We start from the raw sequence: 19,837 nt of genomic DNA, 5'->3' as shown, positions 1-19,837 counted from the left end.
GGATCTTCCTGACCCAGAAATCGAACCAAGATCTCCTGCATTGCAGGCGGATTCTTTACCAACTGAGCTATTACGGAGGCTGTATACAGTGGTAGGCTTTATAAATGGTGCAGGTGAGCAATGATGATCGAAACTAAGGTGGTTAGAGTAGGAATGAAGTGAACAGATTCAAGATTTAAGAAGGAGACAGATATGAGGACATGATGATTGCTTGGGTGTTAGGAGGGTGGAGAGGAATCAAGAGTGACCCTGGTTTCTGGTTTGGGCCACCAGATGAGAAAGCAAACACTCAATGAGTGTTCCAGGGAAGAAGAGAAACAGACCAGTGGGTAGGACAAGGCATTATTGGGAGAGATTATTTGGGTTTAGGACACATTCTGTTTGAGGTGTCTGTAGTAAGCAAGTAAAAGTATTCAGTAGGCAGCAGATAAATGAATCTGGAGCTCCTGAGAGAGGTGTAGACTATGGAAGCAGATGTGGAAACTTCCATTATGTTCAGTGAAATCACAAGAATGGAGATTACTCAGGGAGAATATGCAGAATGAAGAGAGGCCTGAGCTGCATGAAATGGTTAAATGGTAAATTTTGTTATGTCTATTTTACCTTAATAAAATAATAAAAGAGAGTTTGAGAGAGAATCCTTTAGGGAATAGGAAAAGGAAGAAGAACTTACTCAAGAAGCCAAGTAAGAGCAACTGGAAAGGTGAGAAGAGAAAGAAGAGAGGTGACAAAAGCCCATGGGAAGAACATACCACGAAGAATGGTATAATGGAAAGTGGTGTTAGATTCTAAACAGACACATAAGCACAGAGACGTGTGTTGGATGTAGCAGAGGGAGTTCCATGACTGCAGCTTCACTTTAGCACTGGAAAGAAAAACCGACCTGTCAGGGATGAGGAAGTGAGTGGGATGTGAGGAAATGGAAGCCCTTTGATAGCTTGATCGCAGGGATCAGTTCCGTTCAGTTCAGTAACTCAATAGTGTCTGACTCTTTGCACCCCCAGGGACTGCAGCACGCCAGGCCTCCCTGTCCATCACCAACTCCTGGAGTTTACTCAGACTCACGTTCATTGAGTCGGTGGTGCCATCCAACCATCTCATCCTCTGTTGTCCCCTTCCCCTCCTGCCTTCAATCTTTCCCAGCATCAGGGTCTTTTCAAATGAGTCAGCTGTTCGCATCAGGTGGCCAAAGTATTGGAGTTTCAGCTTCAACATCAGTCCTTCCAATGAACAGTCAGGACTGATCTTCTTTAGGATGGATTGGTTGGATCTCCTTGCAGTCCAAGGGACTCTTCAAGAGTCTTCTCCAACACCACAGTTCAAAAGCATCAGTTCTTCGGCACTCAGCTTTCTTTATAGTCCAACTCTCACATCCAAACATGGCTACATAGCCTTGACTAGAGAGACCTTTGTTGGCAAAGTAATGTCTCTGCTTTTTAATGTGTTGTCTAGGCTGGTCATAACTTTACTGCCAAGGAGTAAGCGTCTTTTAATTTCATGGCTTCAGGCACCATCTGCAGTGATTTTGGAGCCCAAAAAATAAAGTCTCTCACTGTTTTCCCATCTATTTGCCATGAAGTGATGAGACCGGACGGCATGATCTTAAGTTTTCTGAATACTGAGCTTTAAGCCAATATTTTCACTCTCCTCTTTCACTTTCATCAAGAGGCTCTTTAGTTCTTCTTCACTTTCTGCCATAAGGGTGGTATCATCTGCATATCTGAGGTTATTGATATTTCTCCCACAATCTTGACTCAGCTTGTGCTTCATTTAGCCCAGCGTTTCTCATTATGTATTCTGCATATAAGTTAAATAAGCAGGGTAATGATGTATAGCCTTGATGTACTCCTTTTCCTATTTGGAACCAGTCTGTTGTTCCATGTCCAGTTCTAACTGTTGCTTCCTGACCTGCATACAGATTTCTCAAGAGGCAGTTCAGGTGGTCTGGTATGCCCATCTCTTTCAGAATTTTCCACAGTTTATTGTGATCCACACAGTCAAAGGCTTTGGAATAGTCAATAAAGCAGAAATAGATGTTGTTCTGGAACTCTCTTGCTTTTTCCATGATCCAGCGGATGTTGGCAATTTGACCTCTGGTTCCTCTGCCTTTTCGAAAACCAGCTTGAACATCAGGGACTTCACAGTTCACGTATTGCTGAAGCCTGGCTTGGAGAATTTTGAGCATTACTTTACTAGCATGTGAGATGAGTGCATTTGTGCAGTACTTTGAGCATTCTTTTGCATTTCCTTTCTTTGGAATTGGAATGAAAACTGACCTTTTCCTGTCCTGTGGCCACTGCTGAGTTTTCTAAATTTGCTGGCATATTGAGTGCAGCACTTTCACAGCATCATCTTTCAGGATTTGAAACAGCTCAACTGGAATTCCATCACCTCCACTAGCTTTGTTCGTCGTGATGCTTTCTAAGGCCCACTTGACTTCACTTTCCAAGATGTCTGGCTCTAGATTAGTGACCACATCACCATGATTATCTGGGTCGTGAAGATCTTTTTTGTACAGTTCTTCTGTGTATTCTTGCCACCTCTTCTTAATATCTTCTGCTTCTGTTAGGTCCATACCATTTCTGTCCTTTATCGAGTCCATCTTTGCATGAAATGTTCCCTTAGTATCTCTGATTTTCTTGAAGAGATCTCTAGTCTTTCCCATTCTATTGTTTTTCTCTATTTCTTTGCATTGATCACTGAAGAAGGCTTTCTTATCTCTTCTTGCTCTTCTCTGGAACTCTGCATTCAGATGCTCATATCTTTCCTTTTCTCCTTTGCTTTTCACCTCTCTTCTTTTCACAGCTATTTGTAAGGCCTCCCCAGACAGCCATTTTGCTTTTTTGAATTTCTTTTCCATGGGGATGGTCTTGATCCCTGTCTCCTGTACAGTGTCACGAACCTCATTCCATAGTTTATCAGGCACTCTATCTATCAGATCTAGGCCCTTAAATCTGTTTCTCACTTCCACTGTATAATCATAAGGGATTTGATTTAGGTCATATCTGAATGGTCTAGTGGTTTTCCCTACTTTCTTCAATTTAAGTCTGAATTTGGTAATAAGGAGTTCATGATCTAAGCCACAGTCAGCTCCTGGTCTTGTTTTTGTTGACTGTATGGAGCTTCTCCATCTTTGGCTGCAAAGAATATAATCAATCTGATTTTGGTGTTGACCATCTGGTGATGTCCATGTGTAGAGTCTTCTCTTGTGTTGTTGGAAGAGGGTGTTTGCTATGACCAGTGCATTTTCTTGGCAAAACTCTATTAGTCTTTGCCCTGCTTCATTCTGCATTCTGAGGCCAAATTTGCCTGTTACTCCAGGTGTTTCTTGACTTCCTACTTTTGCATTCCAGTCCCCTATAATGAAAAGGACTTCTTTTTTGGATGTTAGTTCTAAAAGGTCTTGTAGGTCTTCATAAAACCGTTCAGCTTCAGTTTCTTCAGAGTTACTGGTTGGGGCATAGACTTGGATAACTGTGATATTTAATGGTTTGCCTTGGAGATGAACAGATATCATTGTTGTCTTTGAGATTGCATCCAAGTACTGCATTTTGGACTCTCTTGTTGACCATGATGGCTATTCCATTTCTCCTTTTCTCCTTTGCTTTTGGCTTCTCTTCTTTTCACAGCTATTTGTAAGGCCTCCTCAGACATCCATTTTGCTTTTTTGCATTTCTTTTTCTTGGGGATGGTCTTGATCCCTGTCTCCTGTACAATGTCATGAACCTTCGTCCATAGTTCATCAGGCACTCTATCAGATCTAGTCCCTTAACTCTGTTTCTCACTTCCACTGTATAATCGTAAGGGATTTGATTTAGGTCTTACCTGAATGGTCTAGTGGTTTTCCCTACTGTCTTCAAGGTTGTAACTAAGGGATGATTCAGGGTCAAGGAATGGATTTTATTTAAGATCAGAGATGCCTGAGCATGTTTAAAATACTGCTGCCATTTTGAACTGAGAGGTTGAAGATACAGCAGAGGGAGGACACTTAATATTGCAAAATCCTGAGGAGGTGAGAGGGAAAGGGGTCTGAGGCCCAGGTTCAGGGATGGCCTCGGATAAGAAAAACCCCTCTTGGGACTTCCCCGGCACTCCAGTGATCAAGACTACATACTTTCAATGCAAGGGGTGCACGTCCTGTCCCTGGTTGGGGAACTAAGATTCCACATACCATCAGCCATAAATAAATAAATTAAGGGCCTTCCTTGCATTGTATTCTAGGGAAGGACAAAAGGATTATTAGGGAGGAGTTACCTTTATCAGTGGGTATCAGGAAGCTAGGGGTTCTCTTATAAAATGTTTTCACTGTGATGATGCCCCTGTTTATCTGCATTGCCTCTGTATGCTGCTTTATGTTTTAAAAAATCATTAGCACTTTTGTGACAGGTCTTATTAGTATTTCAGAGTATTTTGCTTTGCACAAAAATTGATGAACTATAACACCTGTGGTAGGAAGAATAATGGTCCCCTAAAGATACAAAGGGGCTTCCCTGGGTGGCTCAGTGGTAAAGAATCTGCCTGTAATGCAGAAGACATGAGTGTGATCCCTGGGTAGGGAAGATCCCCTGGAGAAGGAAATCCCAACCTACTGCAGTATTCTTGCCTGGGAACTACCATGGACAGAGGAGCCTGGTGGGCTACAGTCCACGGGGTCACAAAAGAGTCAGACGCAAGTTAGCGACTAAACAACAACAACAAAGATGCAAAGGTGTAGGAAATCAAAGAAGCTTATAAAACAATTTAGAAGGATTTTAATACGTATTCACAGTTTTTAAATGAAGGCCTAAAGGAGTATAGTGGAGCCAATTCAGTCATGCCTTAACCTTGGATGAGACAAATCCCAGACTTGGTTTCTTTGGATAATGGTTTTCTACCTCTGTACAACAATCTACTGAAAACTCAGCAGCTTGGACAACACCCATTTACCGACTCACAGTTTCGGAAGGTCTGAAGTCTAGCTATGGCATAGCCGGGTTCTACACTCAGGTCTCACTAGGATGAAATCAAGGTGCAGCTGGGCTGGGATCTCATCTGAGGTCTGGGGTCTTCAGGCTCACTGGTTGGCATTTAGTTCCTCGTAGCTGCAGGACTGAGGTCCCCGCTTTCTGCTGGCTGTTAACTCAGGGCCATTCTCAGCTCCTAGAGGCTGCCCGCCTGGCCCTGTCACATGGACTTCCCTCCAGCATGGCAGTTCACTCCCCCAAGGCCAGCGGGAGAGTTTCTCTGATGCTTCACCTTTTTTTACAGGGCTCACCAAGAATATCTCCCTTTTAATTAATTCGAGTCCACTGATTATTAGCCTGATCACAGGAATGCTGTCCCAGCATAGTCACTGGCCCCTCCTACACTTAGGAGGGGGATTATACAGGGCATGTACACCAGCAGGGAGGAATCTCGGGGGCCTTCTTAGAGGTCTGCCTACCCCAGCCATGATACGGGGAAAAAAATCCCTGCCCTGCCCATGGGCTTGTCATGACGATGACATGGACTGGAGCACGTGAAGCCTCTGCCAGGTAGAAGCCCCGGATAATGCCGCTTACCTTCTCTCTCTGCTCGCACCTTCTGGATGACAGGTACAAAATAGTCTGTCGGATGGAATGGGTTCAAATTGCCTTAATCAGAGAGACGCGAGGCCTCTAAAGAATTCCCACAGAGCCCCCCAACCATCAGCCTCACCTTCCCTGACTTTCGCTTTTCTTGGCAGGTGGACATGAAGACTTCTCGAAAATGATCGATGAAGCCGAGCCGCTGGGCTACCCCGTGGTGGTGAAGAGCACGCGCGGACACCGGGGTCAGTGCCCTCTGGCCCGGCTTCTGATTGGGCGGCAGCTCTGCGGACGAGACTCTGGCCCCGCGCTGCAGAAGCGCGGCTCAGAGAGACGGAGCTCCCCCTGGCGGAGCTTGCGGTGTAGTCCTCAGCTCTGTCCCCTTCTCGCTGTCCCCACTGTTCTAGCTTTGTCCACACCTTCCCGGCCCTTCCCTAGACTCTCGCAGTAGACTCCTGCCTTGGTTCTGACTGGTTTCCCGAACTCCACTGCCAGTGCATCCTCTCGTCTTTGCGGGAAGCAGTGTCTCTGGAACATAGATCTCTTCTTGTCACCCCTTGGCTGAAAAACCTTCCCAAGTGCTTGTTGCCTGTCAGACACAGTTCCTTTGCCTCACCCTGGAGGAACAGTCCGCATTCCTCGGCAGCCTGCTCTGGCCACCCAAACACTCCATAAGCCATTCTAGCCTAGACTGTATCTCCTGCTCTCTTAAAAAATCTTTGTTCTCTTCCCTTTTCTGGGGATGCTGCCTTCCTCTGTGCTCTAGTGAGCTTCTGCCTGTGCGTTAAAGCCAGCTTCACGTCATTTCTTCTCCCTCCACAACCCTGGTCTCTTTCCCTCTCTTCCAGAGTTAATCACTCTTCCCTTTGTGTTTCTGAAGCGCTTCATCCTTGCCTCTAGCATAGTGCTATGCTTTACGACAGGTATAGATTTCTGTGCCTTTTCCCCTTTTCTACTGCAGCTGCTCAGAGGTGGGAACTTGGTCTTGCCCATCTCTGTCCCCAGAACCTCCTACGGTGCTCAGGACACAGTAGTTGAAGAGGATGTGTGCAGCCAAAAGTAGTTCCCCTCCCCTGTGGTATGTGAGCGGGTACCTCCTGATAATACCCAGATGGCATCCTTTACTGCCCAGGGCATCTGGAGTGACAGGAGGTACCCTGGGTGGACATGGAATGAGCAATTCCCATGAACCTGACACCCACCCTGCTCTTGGTCTTCGCTGTGTAGAGGGTAGAGACGTTGCATTGCAGCGTGATGGCCACTGTGGCATGCAGGTCCTAGCGCCTCTTTCAGCCTCACGGAGGGCGGGGCCCGCTCTGCCCTGAGGCAGGGAAGGCTACAGTGGAAGGAAAGGAGACTTCGGTTGGAATGTGGAATTTGAACTGGGTAAGCAGCATGCAGAAGCCGGGGTGGGCAAAGCAACCTGGGAAAGGAGTTGAGGAGTAAGAGAAATGAGTTGGGATGGTGAGGTGGGGCTCTGAATACTGTTCAGATATACTGCGGTGCAAAAATGCAGTGTCTAAACTAGTTTTTTTATTGTCGTGAAATATACATGAAATAAAATTCAACTGATACTTATTGAGTGCCCACAAAGTGCCAGGGGGATACAGAAAGGAGCAGAACAAAACTTCCTGCCCTCAAGGAGCTCACCTTGTAGAAAGGTAAGACAGATGATAAATAAACTAAATAGCAGATGTAGTACTTATAGATGTTTTTAAAATTAAGAGATAATTCATAAAACAAAAAATGTACCGTTTTATGTTGTACAGTTATGAGGATTTTAGTATTTTTACTCTTCTGTACAACCATTGTGTAAATAAATGTTAGTCACTCAGTCATGCCCAATTCTTTGCAACCCCATGAACTGTAGACTGCCAGGCTCCTCCTCTGTCCATGGAATTCTCCAGACAAGAATAGTAGAGTGGGTAGCCAGTTCCTTCTCCAGGGTATCTTCCTGACCAAGGGCTCGAACCCAGGTCCCCTGCATTGCAGGCAGATTCTTTGCTGTCTGAGCCACCAGGGTAGCCCCCACTATCTAATTCCACAATATTTCCATCACCTCCAGAAGAAACCCTGTACTTGTCAAAGGTCAGTCCCAGTGGTCCCTCCCCTGGTCCCTGGCAACACCTAATCTACTTTCTGTTTCTATGGATTTGCCTCTTTTGGATGTTTCATATCAATGGAACCATACAATATGTGGCCTGTGTCTGGTTTCTTGTAGTGTAACGTTTGTAAGGATCATCCATGCTGTAGAATGGATTGGTTTTTTATCCTTTTTATGACTCAATAATATTTTATATGGAGATCCCACATTTTGTTTATCTGTTATCCATTGATGGGCATTTGGGTTGTTTTACTTTGTGGCTATTATGAATAATGCTGATGTGAATATTTATGCACATATGTGTGAACACATGTTTTCATTTCTCTTGGGTATATATATACACCTAAGAATGGAATTGCAGGGTCATATGGCAGCTCTGTGTTTAACATTAGGGAAACTACCAATGTTTCCCTACAGTGATGTTCCGCTACAGTTATGCCATTTTATATCCCTACCAGCAATGTATGAGAGTTCTATTTTCACCACATACTAAATAAAACTTTTATATTAGGTATATTAATTGGCCTAGGCAAGTGATGTAAATGGTCACCATATTGCCACCATAAAAATAAGTCACAAACCAAAAAGAACAAAAATGCATGTTTGCCAAGCATTAGTAATGTATAGGTCTGTTTTACAGATTTATTTTTAAATTTTTAAAATATTTTTTAAATTGAAGTATAATTGATGTGTAACATTATATTAGTTTCAGGTGTACATCATAGTGATTCAATATTTGTATATATTGTGAAATGATCACAGTAAGTTAATATCTGTCAGAGGTACAGAATTTTTTTCCTTATTATAAAAACTTCTAAGATTTACTCTCAGCAACTTTTAAATGTGTAATTTGTTTTTATTACAATTTTAGCCCTTACATTTGGAGTGTTTGATCCATTTTGAATTCATTTTTGTATATGGTGTGATGGAGTCAAATTTCATTCATTTGCCTGTGAATATCCAGTTTTCCCAGTATTATTGTTGAGGAGACTGTTGATTCCCCACTGAATGCTCTTGGAACTCTTGGCAAAAATCCAAAATTGACCATCTGTATGAGGGTTTATTCTGGGCTCTCAGGCCTGTTTCATTGATCTGTATGTCTGTCCTTATGCCACACTGTTGTGTGTGCGCGTTTGTATTAGTCACACAGCGTGTCTGACTCTCTGTGACCTCATGGACGGTATGTAGCCCACCAGGCTCCTCTGTCCATGAGATTGTCCAGGCAAGAATCCTGGAGTGGGTTGCCATTTCCTTCTCCAGGAAATCTTCCCGACCCAGGGATCGAACCTGGATCTCCTGCATTGCAGGCCGATTCTTTTGCCATCTGAGCCGCCAGTAGAAAGTTTTGAAATTGGGAAGTTCAAGTCCTCCAACTTTGTCCTTTCTCAAGATTGTGTTGGCTATTCAGTTCAGTCGCTCAGTCGTGTCCGACTCTTTGCGACCCCATGAACCGCAGCACGCCAGGCCTCCATCACCAACTCCCGGAGTCCACCCAAACCCGTCCCATAAATTTACATATAAATTTTAGGATCAGCATATCAATTTCTCCTTCCCTGGTGGCTCAGATGGGAAAGCGTCTGTCTACAGTGTGGGAGACCTGGGTTTGATCCCTGGGTCGGGAAGTTCCCTGGAGAAGGAAATGGCAACCCACTCCAGTACTCTTGCCTAGAAAATCCCATGGACAGAGGAGCCTGATGTCCATGGGGTCGCAAAGAGTCGGACACGACTGAGCGACTTCACTTTCTTACTTTCACTTATCAATTTCTGCAGTAAAAGGAAGTTGGAGTTTTGGTAGGGATTACATTGAATCTGTAGGTAAATATGAGGAGTATTTCCATCTTAACAATATTGTCTTCCAATTTTTGAACATGGAATGTCTTTCCACTTATTTCAGTCTTTAATTTCCTGCAAAAATGTTTTGTAGTTTTCTGTGAATAAGTCTTGAACCTGTTTGGCTAAATGTATGCCTTTTGATACTATTGTAAGTGGCATGGTGTTCTTAATTTCATTTTCAGATTGGTTGTAACACACAGCATCCGAGGGGCAGTGGATAGTGAGTGAACAAAGTTGCAGCAGTTGATAGGCTCTGAGATTTATATGGAAATAAATCTTGAGATTTATATGGAAATAAATCTCAAGAAGGCAGTGGACTCATGCAAGACGTGCCCTTCAGAAAGTTACTAATCTTGTGGGCCCTAATTTTCCTTTTCTGTCAAACAAAAATAGCTATACTTGTCCTAATGCCTTCACAGAGATAGCATGAAATATAAAAGATATAATTTTAAAAAATGAAGTATTTGGCACACAGTAGATGATTAAATAATCTTAGTACTCTTCCCCTCACCTCACCCTAGTTTTTTCCCTCCTTACTTTAAAACTGTAGCTCCTTAATTAACTGCAGACTAAGCCCCATATTGGAACCTCTGAGCCAGGAACCAAGGAACCTGTTTTTAGCCCTTGTTTCTGCTGAAAATCCTCCAGTGCCTATCACTGAATCCCGGCCATCTGCTGCCAGATGCCAGATCTCCTAGTGCCAACTGTCCAGTGACCAAACCATGTTTTGGAGGTTACTTTTTGATCTTATTCGCTGCTGGGGACTGATACCCATCCCTCTTTTTTTTTTGAGACTTCAGAAATGTCCCACTGTTTTTAAGGTAGTAACAAATCTTAGGAAGACCATCTCTTTGTTCCATATTTGTTAACAAGGTTCAGGGTATAGTATGTTCATGTCAGATTTGTAGGGGAAACCCTTCAGGCCCCCCTGCTCAGATCTGTTAGCTAATGTGCAAATGGAAAAGCAGATGTCAAGTAATTCAAAAGCTAAGTGATTCAGGCAGAAAATAAAGAATTTGGAATCAAGTAGGAATGCTTTCCCCAGACATCAATAGAAGTATGGGTCATTCCTTTTAGAATTAAATGGATATAGCCAAATAATACATTTCTTATGTTTGAAAGTTCAGAATGTCTGGCAGTGGCTACTTCTTGAACTCCCATAGTATTCAGCACTGACCTCTCCTAATGCCATATCAGGCTGTGTCATTATCTTTCGTGGTCTCTCTCCATCTCAACTGGGAATTTCTCTAAAGTACGTTCAGTTAATTATGTTCCATAAACATTGATTGACATAGTGTAAGTTTGGGGGATTTAAACAAAAGTGAGTGAGACATGGACTCTGCCAGATCAGCATCCTCCAGTTTTGGAACCGAATTAACTAGATTCTTAAGATTTTATTTCGGCCTCTTCTGTGTGTTTCTGGAATACATTTTTATTTCATTTTGGAAAAAAAAAAAGCATCGTGAACAGAGAGGGAGGTGAGTAAAACCCAGGGACAATAAAATTTGATGGCCATTTGAGAAAACACAAGAGTCAACTGAGAGAAGTTGAAGGGGCCGGAGTGAGGCAGGTTGGGAAAGAATGGTTGACTCCGGACCAGGAGGTGGGATGGCAAGGACCGTGCTCAGAAGCGTGTCTAACTCCTTTTTTTGCTCTTTGTCTTTCTTCTTAAAGGAAAAGGTGTTTTTCTTGCAAGAGATAAACACCACCTCTCAGACATCTGCCACCTGATCCGCCACGATGTGCCCTACCTGTTCCAGAAGTACGTGAAGGAGTCCCATGGAAAAGATATCCGGGTGGTGGTGGTCGGCGGCCAGGTGATAGGCTCCATGCTTCGCTGCTCCACAGATGGGCGGATGCAAAGCAACTGCTCTCTCGGTGAGGCCCCGGAGCTCAGGGTGGGACTGTTGGTCAGGGGAGGCCACCGGGGTTCCTCATCAGGATGTCTTTGTTGTTCAGTTGCTCAGTCCACCTGTTTGTGACCCCGTGGACTGCAGCGCACCAGGCTTCCCTGCCCTTCACCATCTCAGGATGTTTGCACCCAGTCCAGGTGTCTTGATCCCTCCTATCTGGTCAGACCCTCTGCAAGGTGCCAGGATCACAGAGAGGAATTAGAAGCAAGCCCTTTCCCTAAGCAGTAAGCAGGCCAGGTGGGGGACAGGTGGGTATACGGGCCGTGATGGAGGTCAAACCAGGGAATGTCAGGACACTGCGATGTGAACCCTATCTCACAGGTGTTAGGACCTGGCAGTCCCCACTAAACAAGGGAGTGACAGGAGGACTGGTGTTTGAGAAAAACTGACGTCTGGAAAGAGGATGGATTGAAAGCAGAGGAGGGAGGCAGGGGAGCTGAGTTTGGAAACTGCGGCAACAGCTCAGGCCAAAAGTAAGGAGAGTCTAAAACGAAGGCAGTGGGGTTATTCCTTGGGTTCCAGTGGCTCAGACTCTGCACTTTCACCGCTGAGGGCATGAGTTCAATCCCTGGTCTGGGAACTCGTTTGAGCAGTGTGGTGTGGCCAAAAACAGAAAAATAGAAAGAAAGTGAAAAGTAAACCAAGGTAATGGCAGGAGACAGAGCATATGCTTTTACCTGCATTGATAATTGACATTGTATTTCTTTTTTTTTTTCCTTTAATTGTGTTTTTCTTCTATATTTGATGTTATTAGAAAGCTGCAGTTTGTTTAGGTCAAATGCATAACCCCATCCCATTAACCTTTTGATAAGGCTTGTTTTCTGTTGTGGTGAATGGAGATGGTCCCAAGGGCATGGCAACTCTCATGTTCATTACAGAAAGCCATTGTCAACTATTGTCATGAGTGGAATTTGTTGTTAATGTGAAAAAATACCCAGTTGTTATTTCCTAAATCGCCAGATGAGTGTATCAAGGCTGGTGACTAATGAAGAGGCCGAAACACCAGTCCAGTCCTTCCAGGGTAGATGCTGATAGTGTAAGGATTAATGAGAGTCCTTGCCCTCAGGAAGTCTATAGTCCAGTAAAGAAAAAGACGTATGAACAGATCATTGTAAGATACAGTGACTAAAGTGCTGTGACAGAAGCAAATGCTAGGCTGAGGTTGACACTGTACCTAGGATATTATCTCATTTAATTTTCATGACACTCCTATGCCTTGCCACAGTATCAAACCTTATATATTATGTTTGTCTTTCACAAAATTCATTCCTTAACTGGAAAATACACAGCTTTGTAGTTTATCCATATTGCTTTTTTTTTTTTTTTTTTGATGAACTGTTTTAAAGCTGCCTAAAACCTTTTCCTCATACAATGTAATAAGTGGTGGAAAGGCAGAGTTAAGGTTTAAGTCATCAGTCTATGAGAATACAAGTGTTGTGTTTTTGTCATTTTTTTTAACCACTTGATGTATTCATTTTGGCTATGCTGGGTCTTTGTTGCTTTGCATGGGCTTTGTCTGGTTGTGGTGAGTGGGGGCTCCTCTTCCGCACAGTGCACAGGCTTCTCGCTGCAGTGGTTTCTCTCGCTGCAGAGTACGGGCTCTAGAGTGCCGGCTTCAGTGGTTGTGGGCACGGGGTTTAGTTGCCCTGAGGCATGTTAGATCTTCCTGGACCAGGGATCTAACCTGTGCCCCCTGAACTGGCAGGCAGATCCTTATCCTACTGGACCATGAAGGAGGTCCCAAGTGTTATCTCTGCAGGAAGACTGCTACTGCTGCTAAGTCACTTCATCGTGTCTGACTCTATGCGACCCCATAGATGGCAGCCCACCCGGCTCCCCCGTCCCTGGGATTCTCCAGGCAAGAACACTGGAGTGGGTTGCCATTTCCTTCTCCAGTGCATGAAAGTGAAAAGTGAACGTCAAGTCGCTAAGTTACTTCAGTCGTGTCCGACTCTTTGCGACCCCATGGACTGCAGCCTACCAGGCTCCTCCATCCATGGGATTTTCCAGGCAAGAGTACTGGAGTGGGGTGCCATTGCCTTCTCCGGCAGGAAGACTAAAGGGAGCCAATTAAATCTGAGGTCTTAGCTTTTTAACAAGTGTGAGTAAGTAGGCTCTGTCTTGGTATGGGATTTTTGTCTCACAAGCCTCTCTCAGAAAACAATAAGTTAATTTTGTTTCTTCTAGTTTCTTCTAATGCATCCTCAATGTAGAAAAGTTAGGAAATATGGCACAGTCAAATGAAAAAAGATGTTTATCATTAATCCCACCATCTAGAGACAACCAGTGTTAACATTTTGGTGGTCTTGTTTCTGACAGTGGGTTTTAGGGGTTTTTTTTGCATAATCATGGTCATGCTGCACAGCCTTTATAACTTTTAAGTGTTAATATTTTCCCATGTGATCTCAAACTCACCATCATTTTTAGTAATGGCTGTAAACTATGCTCCTTTCTTCTGTTGTGAGCTACTTAGATGATAATATTTTATTTACTCATCAACAAATATCAAATGACTACTGTATACCAGTATTTTGATTTTCCAGTATTTTGAATAACTCCGCTGTCAGCCTATTTGTGCATCAAGCTTTTTTCCCTGTTATAGAAGGTTATTCCCTTTGTGGTGTGATGACTGGGTCAGAGAATATAAACATTTTTTTAAACTCTAGAAAAGAGTATTGCTTTCATATTACTTTCTCAAAGAGTGTCCTGATTTCCAGACCTTTTGTGAGTAATAAAAATGCCCATTTCGCTGCCTCTCGCCAGCATACCCCCCTTCCTTTGAAAGGTCATTTGACTCATCAGTTGGTGTCTGGTATTGTTGCCAAAATTTGGCCTCTGTACACTGGGACTGGATTAAATCTCAGAGACCGAGTTTTGGGAGAAGTAGAAAGAAATTCTACAGGTAACTCAGTTGGTAAAGATCCACCTACAATGCAGGAGACCCCAGTTTGCTTCCTGGGTCGGGAAGTTCCCCTGGCAAAGGGGTAGGCTACCCACTCCAGGATTCTTGGATTCTCCCTGGTGGCTCAGATGGTAAAGAATCCTCCTGCAGTGTGGCAGAGCTGGGTTCAACCCTAAGTTGGGAGGATCCCCTGGAGGAGGGCATGGCAACCCACTCCAGTATTCTTGTCTGGAGCATGCTATGGACAGAGGAGCCTGGTGGGCTACAGTCCACAGGGTTGCAAAGAGTCAGACCCGACTGAGCAACTAAGCGCAGCACAGCACAGCACCAAGAGAAATTGCTTTATTGCTTTGCCCGGCAAAATGGGCCACAGTGGGCCAATGCCCACAGGACTGTGTGTCCCACCCTGGAGGGGTAGTGAGGAGTCTCGTAGTGTTCAGGCAGCTGGGCGTGATCAGCTCATGGACATTCTTCTTATTCATCAGTGATGAGATAATGGGGACTCGGCATCATCAACCTTCTGGTTCCTACTGGTCTGGGGTCTACATGCTGTGGACAGCATACAGTTAACTTCTTCAGCCTGGTGAGGGTTTCAGTATTTGCCAAACAGCCCAAAGGACATGGCTCAGAATATTATCTATAGTCCTTGAGAGAAAGCTAAAGGTCCTTGCTTTGTTTAATGGCTAAAGTATTATTATTTTGTCTTGCTGGACTGTTTTCCTTTCTTTCTGCATGTTCTCGCTTCTCTGATTAAATTTATTCTTTGACTAAAGTTTTTCTACAGACAAAAGGCAGGCGGAGAACCTGGATGAGGGTCTATTCTGGGAGGCCCCCGGTAGGGTCCTGCTCGGTTACAGTGTCACCGTTACATCACTGTGATTTCCCCACAGGTGGCGTGGGCGTCATGTGCCCACTGACAGAACAAGGCAAGCAGCTGGCTATCCAGGTGTCCAACATCCTGGGCATGGACTTCTGTGGCATCGATCTTCTCATCATGGACGATGGCTCCTTTGTGGTGTGTGAGGCAAATGCCAACGTGGGCTTCCTAGCCTTCGACCAGGCGTGCAACTTAGATGTGGGCGGGATCATTGCAGACTACACCATGTCCTTGCTGCCCAGCAGGCAGACCGGGAAGATGGCCGTCCTCCCAGGCTTGTCTAGCCCCAGGGAGAAGAAAGAGCCAGATGGCTGTGCTTCAGCTCAGGGAGTTGTGGAGAGCGTCTATGCCATCAACAGCGGGTCTACCTCCAGCGAGAGTGAGCCTGAACTGGGAGAGATCCGGGCTTCCTCAGCCAGCACAGCGGGGGCCCCGGCCCCCATGCTGCCTGACCCCAGCTACAACATTAACACCAGGATTGCTTCAGAATTAAAACTTAAGTGAATTCCTGCTTTTTGGCAGCACTGAAACCAAATCCTACTGCTTCCCTAGTAGTTTTGAGCGAATAAAATCTGGACTAGTGTGATTTCATTTGCACAGAAACTAGAAATCCCATCTGGGCCCTCGGCATTCTTTCTAATGATGATTTAAGCAAATGGCCTAGCTTTGTGGTTTTTAGAAACACTAGTATGAAAACCCTCACCGAGAACGACATCCCGACCGACTGGTTCAAGACCGACGTCTGCTGCGAGCACTGGGACGTGACAGCTGCCTCGGGGCTCTGACTCTGCTGTGCTTTGGCTTGTAGCAGTGGAGCCCGTTAAGCTGGAACTGCTCCTGGAGACACTGTGCAAAAGAGCAACCACCCGACAGAGGCACGTGCAGAAGAGGTGGAATGTGACTGCAGTTGTGTGCTCTTCATTAAGAGTGTGTGTGTGTGTGTGCACGCCTGTGTGTGTGAGAGAGATGCTCAGAGAATACGCAGTCCCAATGCTGTTAAAGAATCAGTCTCTGCTCCCCATCAATCACCATCTTGACCATATTTCTCTGACACTCAGGATATGGTGTTTCAAAGGGAGCTTCCTCATTAGCATCTTCAATGAAGCACTTTGTAGAAAGTGAGATTGAGCGTCCTTTGACTTCAGTGATTGGCAGACATCCTGCTCTGTAACTGGGGCTTTTTACAAACTGCCAAGTATATAGACCCTGCTTCAACTAACGCCAGCCCCAGCAGCCTCTTGCACCTTTGCTGCCTTTGGCCTCAGCTGGAAATGCATTTCAATGAGCTAGTGGCCACACACTTCCTTCCTTAAGCGTGCACTAGAACACCATGGACTTCTTTTCAGTGGACTCCTGTTCACTTGACATCAGAAGCCAGTGGGTTTTTAATCCTAGAGAGCTAGTGAAAAATAATCATTCCCCCCTTCCTCTGCTGATACTTGGTGTACTTAGCTATAGGAGATTTTTTCATACGAGTTGGTGTTGTGGGCCTGTTGGGTAGATAGAGCCATTGGAAACACACTCCAGTCCCATTGACATACTAGTCTTACCCAGGTTAAGACTACCTATACTAGTCTTACTAGTCTTACTCACTTTTCCACACTGGGGAGATTCAGATATCAAGGATAACTCATTGCACATCTTATGGGGGGATGGTGAAGAGAAGTGGATAATGTTGACATGACACCAAGTGCTTTCCATTTTAACTCTTCTGGCAGTAGGTGATGACCCTTCCCTTGGGAGAAATCACAGAGATGGAGTCTTCCATTTCTGCTTGTATGAAGTATGACAGAAATGAACACAGCTACCTTTTTAACCAAATAAACTAGAACATATGCACTCAAGAGTCACCCTGATCGTACTTACTTCCTTGGGAGACCTTACTCTTGAGCTGCAGTGTTCCATGTGCCAAGACCACATAGACTTCCTGTTTGGAATTATCTTTGAAGCCATGCAAGAAAAGAGGCCTCACCACCTTATAGTCAGACCTCATTTTTTACATCACTCCTCCCCAGAGGTCATCCCAAGCTCCATCACTCATTTCACTTAGACTTCTAATGCTCTTTGGCTGTTAAACAAATCATCCCTCAAAAAGGAAATCTACCCTTAAAGGACAAGACCAACAACATTAAGGAAGCTTACAGATGGATAGCTCCAAGGAGGGTCCTAGAAATGTTCTGAGTAAGGCTAGCTTCCCTTGACTAAACACACATCTTCCCAAGGTGACTAGTTTGAAGGCAGCAGCACCCATTTGGGTGTATGAATTCCTGAACTTCTGTAATGTAAAATGTGTGTCAAGTCAAACTAGTCCGTTTTCTTTCACAACACATTTAAATAGAAACTGGCTTTGAAAATACTGTGGCTAAAATCAGATCTCACTAAGTAACAGTTGTACAGCTGAACACTGGCACCGTGTAATGGAGATGCACTACACAGCCGTAGTTTAAATACAGTCAACATAAGGTGCATGCCACTGAGCTGCGACTCCAGCCATGTGTCTGTACAGTTGAAAAATGATAATCCTTCACCTTTAGTATAGGTTAAGACATGTACCTTATCTTTACCACTCAGGGTGGGTTTAGCAGAATGGTTCTCGGTCTGTTCTCGTTGGAATTGGCCGGATGCTTTCTATGTAAACCTCTGAACCAAGTGATGACCTGCTGGAAGCTGCATCCACTCCTTCCCACAGTTTAGTGTAAGCTCAGTCTCTCCATTTTACCTAAAGGGATGATAGTGGGCCCCATCCTGAGCAGAGCAGCTAGAGGATGCTTCCAGAGTTGTCAAGAGGGGCCCGTTTTCCAGCTGCCAGTGACATCTGTAGTCGTTGGCATATTGCTCAGAACCCAGGCCTGTCTAGAAGCAGAGAAAGCTGGGGCACAGCTGGGTCATAGCCTTGCTCCAGGATTTCCCGCTCTGGCTGTGGGCCCTGTGAACCTCAGCCAGATGGCTGGGCCGACCTCGTCACAGCTGCCCACAGGGCCTGCTGGAGGGAGCATGGGGCACAGAGCCAGCTCCTCATTCTGATTCTCCCCTTCAACAGCTGATAACCCTATACAATCAAGTTGACTCTAACCACGATTTTTCCATTCTTCTGATAGGGGCTATGCCTATCTTATTTACCTCTTGAGGGCGGTGTGCTTTGAGCTTGAAGTGAGTGAATTAATGAGACTGCCTTATGTGGGAGGTGGTAGAGAGATGCCTATAGCATCTGGCTTTTAACAGTTTCCCATCACCCCTCCTCTGGGAGGAGTTAAAGAAAGAGACCATACTTTCTTGGCATTAGCACACTAAACAGTGGTGGGGGGCCTGAAAATGGATGCAGCTTCTCAGAGGTCTTATGACCTGAAAGGAGTAATGTATTCAGCCTTCTGGATGTATCGTATGTAACCTGAAACTCTTGACTGCTGTATCAACTAACAGTCTTCCTTATGTAACATAAATTGCAATGTCTGAATACAGTCTTCCCATTATCTGGTAGTAGCATCTTGAAACTGGTCAAAACTTGAATGCCAATAGCTCAGTCACTCAGAATATATATGATTCTGCACTTTGGAAAAATGTCTTCATGCTGTTCGTCTGATTGCTGAGGGTTATGGGTATCCCCCCTTGAAGGTGGATTTGAGGCTTTAGGTCGTGAGGGTCTGATCAACAGTGTAAGTGGATCATAAGCCATTAATGTCACGATTGCAGACTCAGTGCCTGCAACTCAAAGGGGATTCCATGACCACTGGGGAAGGGATGAGGAAGAAGGGGAAAGGATGAGGAAGAAAGAGAAGGAGAAAGGTCTGGAATAGTTTTGTGACATTTTGGTGGAAGTGGTAAGTTGGGATCATCTGAAATTCTAGTGGGAAAAGGAAGAAATGGCTCTTTGGTGAGTTGTTTGAATGAAAGAATCATGAATATGCATTGATTAGAGGTAGGGATCTAACCTTGTTAGATTAGAAACTATTCTGTGTAAAGAAAATGAGATACATGGATTCCCATCTACCTTGGCAGAAGTAGGAGAGACACATCCCTTTTTTAAGTCCTGATGAAGGCTGGTCTTGAGAACTCTCTTAATGTAAATCAGAGGAAGATTGAAGCAGCTAGCTTCAATCACCGGAGAAGTCGATGGCACCCCACTCCAGTACTCTTGTCTGGAAAATCCCATGGACAGAGGAGCCTGGTAGGCTGCAGTCCATGGGGTCGCAAAGCGTCAGACACGACTGAGCGACTTCCCTTTCACTTTTCACTTTCATGCATTGGAGAAGGAAATGGCAACCCACTCCAGTGTTGTTGCCTGGAGAATCCCAGGGACGGGGGAGCCTGGTGGGCTGCCGTCTATGGGGTCACACAGAGTCGGCCACAACTGAAGTGACAGCAGCAGCAGCAGCAGCAGCAGCTTCAATCGCTCAGGTAAGAGCTGACCCTCCTGGAAGTGAGTGACCAAGAAAGCTATGTGCAGGCGATCATAGAACCATGTCAGAGGGTGAGTCCAAAGTCAGCAAAATGGTCTAATACTTCTTATGCAGCTGAAGGTGAGCAGGCTTCTATCTGCTGTTATTTTATGCTGATGTTTTGGAAAGAGCCCTCTTGTCACTCTCCCTGGAGTTAGCGTTCCTAGACCTGCTGCTATAGCCTAATATTAATAGAAAACCTGGGGCTGGTTATGGCTGCTTCTGA

The 19,837-nt window shown here is 44.9% G+C and overlaps 1 protein-coding gene across 1 annotated transcript in view; it reads left to right on the top strand.

The window, feature by feature from the left end:
- Positions 1 to 18,691, top strand: part of RIMKLA (ribosomal modification protein rimK like family member A) — a 35,892-nt gene extending 17,201 nt beyond the window's left edge. The window contains exons 3-5 of the mRNA XM_052637044.1: positions 5,705 to 5,791; positions 11,158 to 11,361; positions 15,189 to 18,691. Coding sequence (XP_052493004.1) covers positions 5,705 to 5,791; positions 11,158 to 11,361; positions 15,189 to 15,679 — 782 coding nt within the window. The 3' untranslated portion in view covers positions 15,680 to 18,691. The remainder of the gene's footprint in view (positions 1 to 5,704; positions 5,792 to 11,157; positions 11,362 to 15,188) is intronic.
- Positions 18,692 to 19,837: the final 1,146 nt, after the last annotated feature.

The sequence above is a fragment of the Budorcas taxicolor genome, chromosome 3, assembly GCF_023091745.1.
Source record: "Budorcas taxicolor isolate Tak-1 chromosome 3, Takin1.1, whole genome shotgun sequence".
Classification (NCBI taxonomy): Eukaryota; Metazoa; Chordata; class Mammalia; order Artiodactyla; family Bovidae; genus Budorcas; species Budorcas taxicolor.
This window is presented reverse-complemented; position numbering and strand designations above follow the sequence as displayed.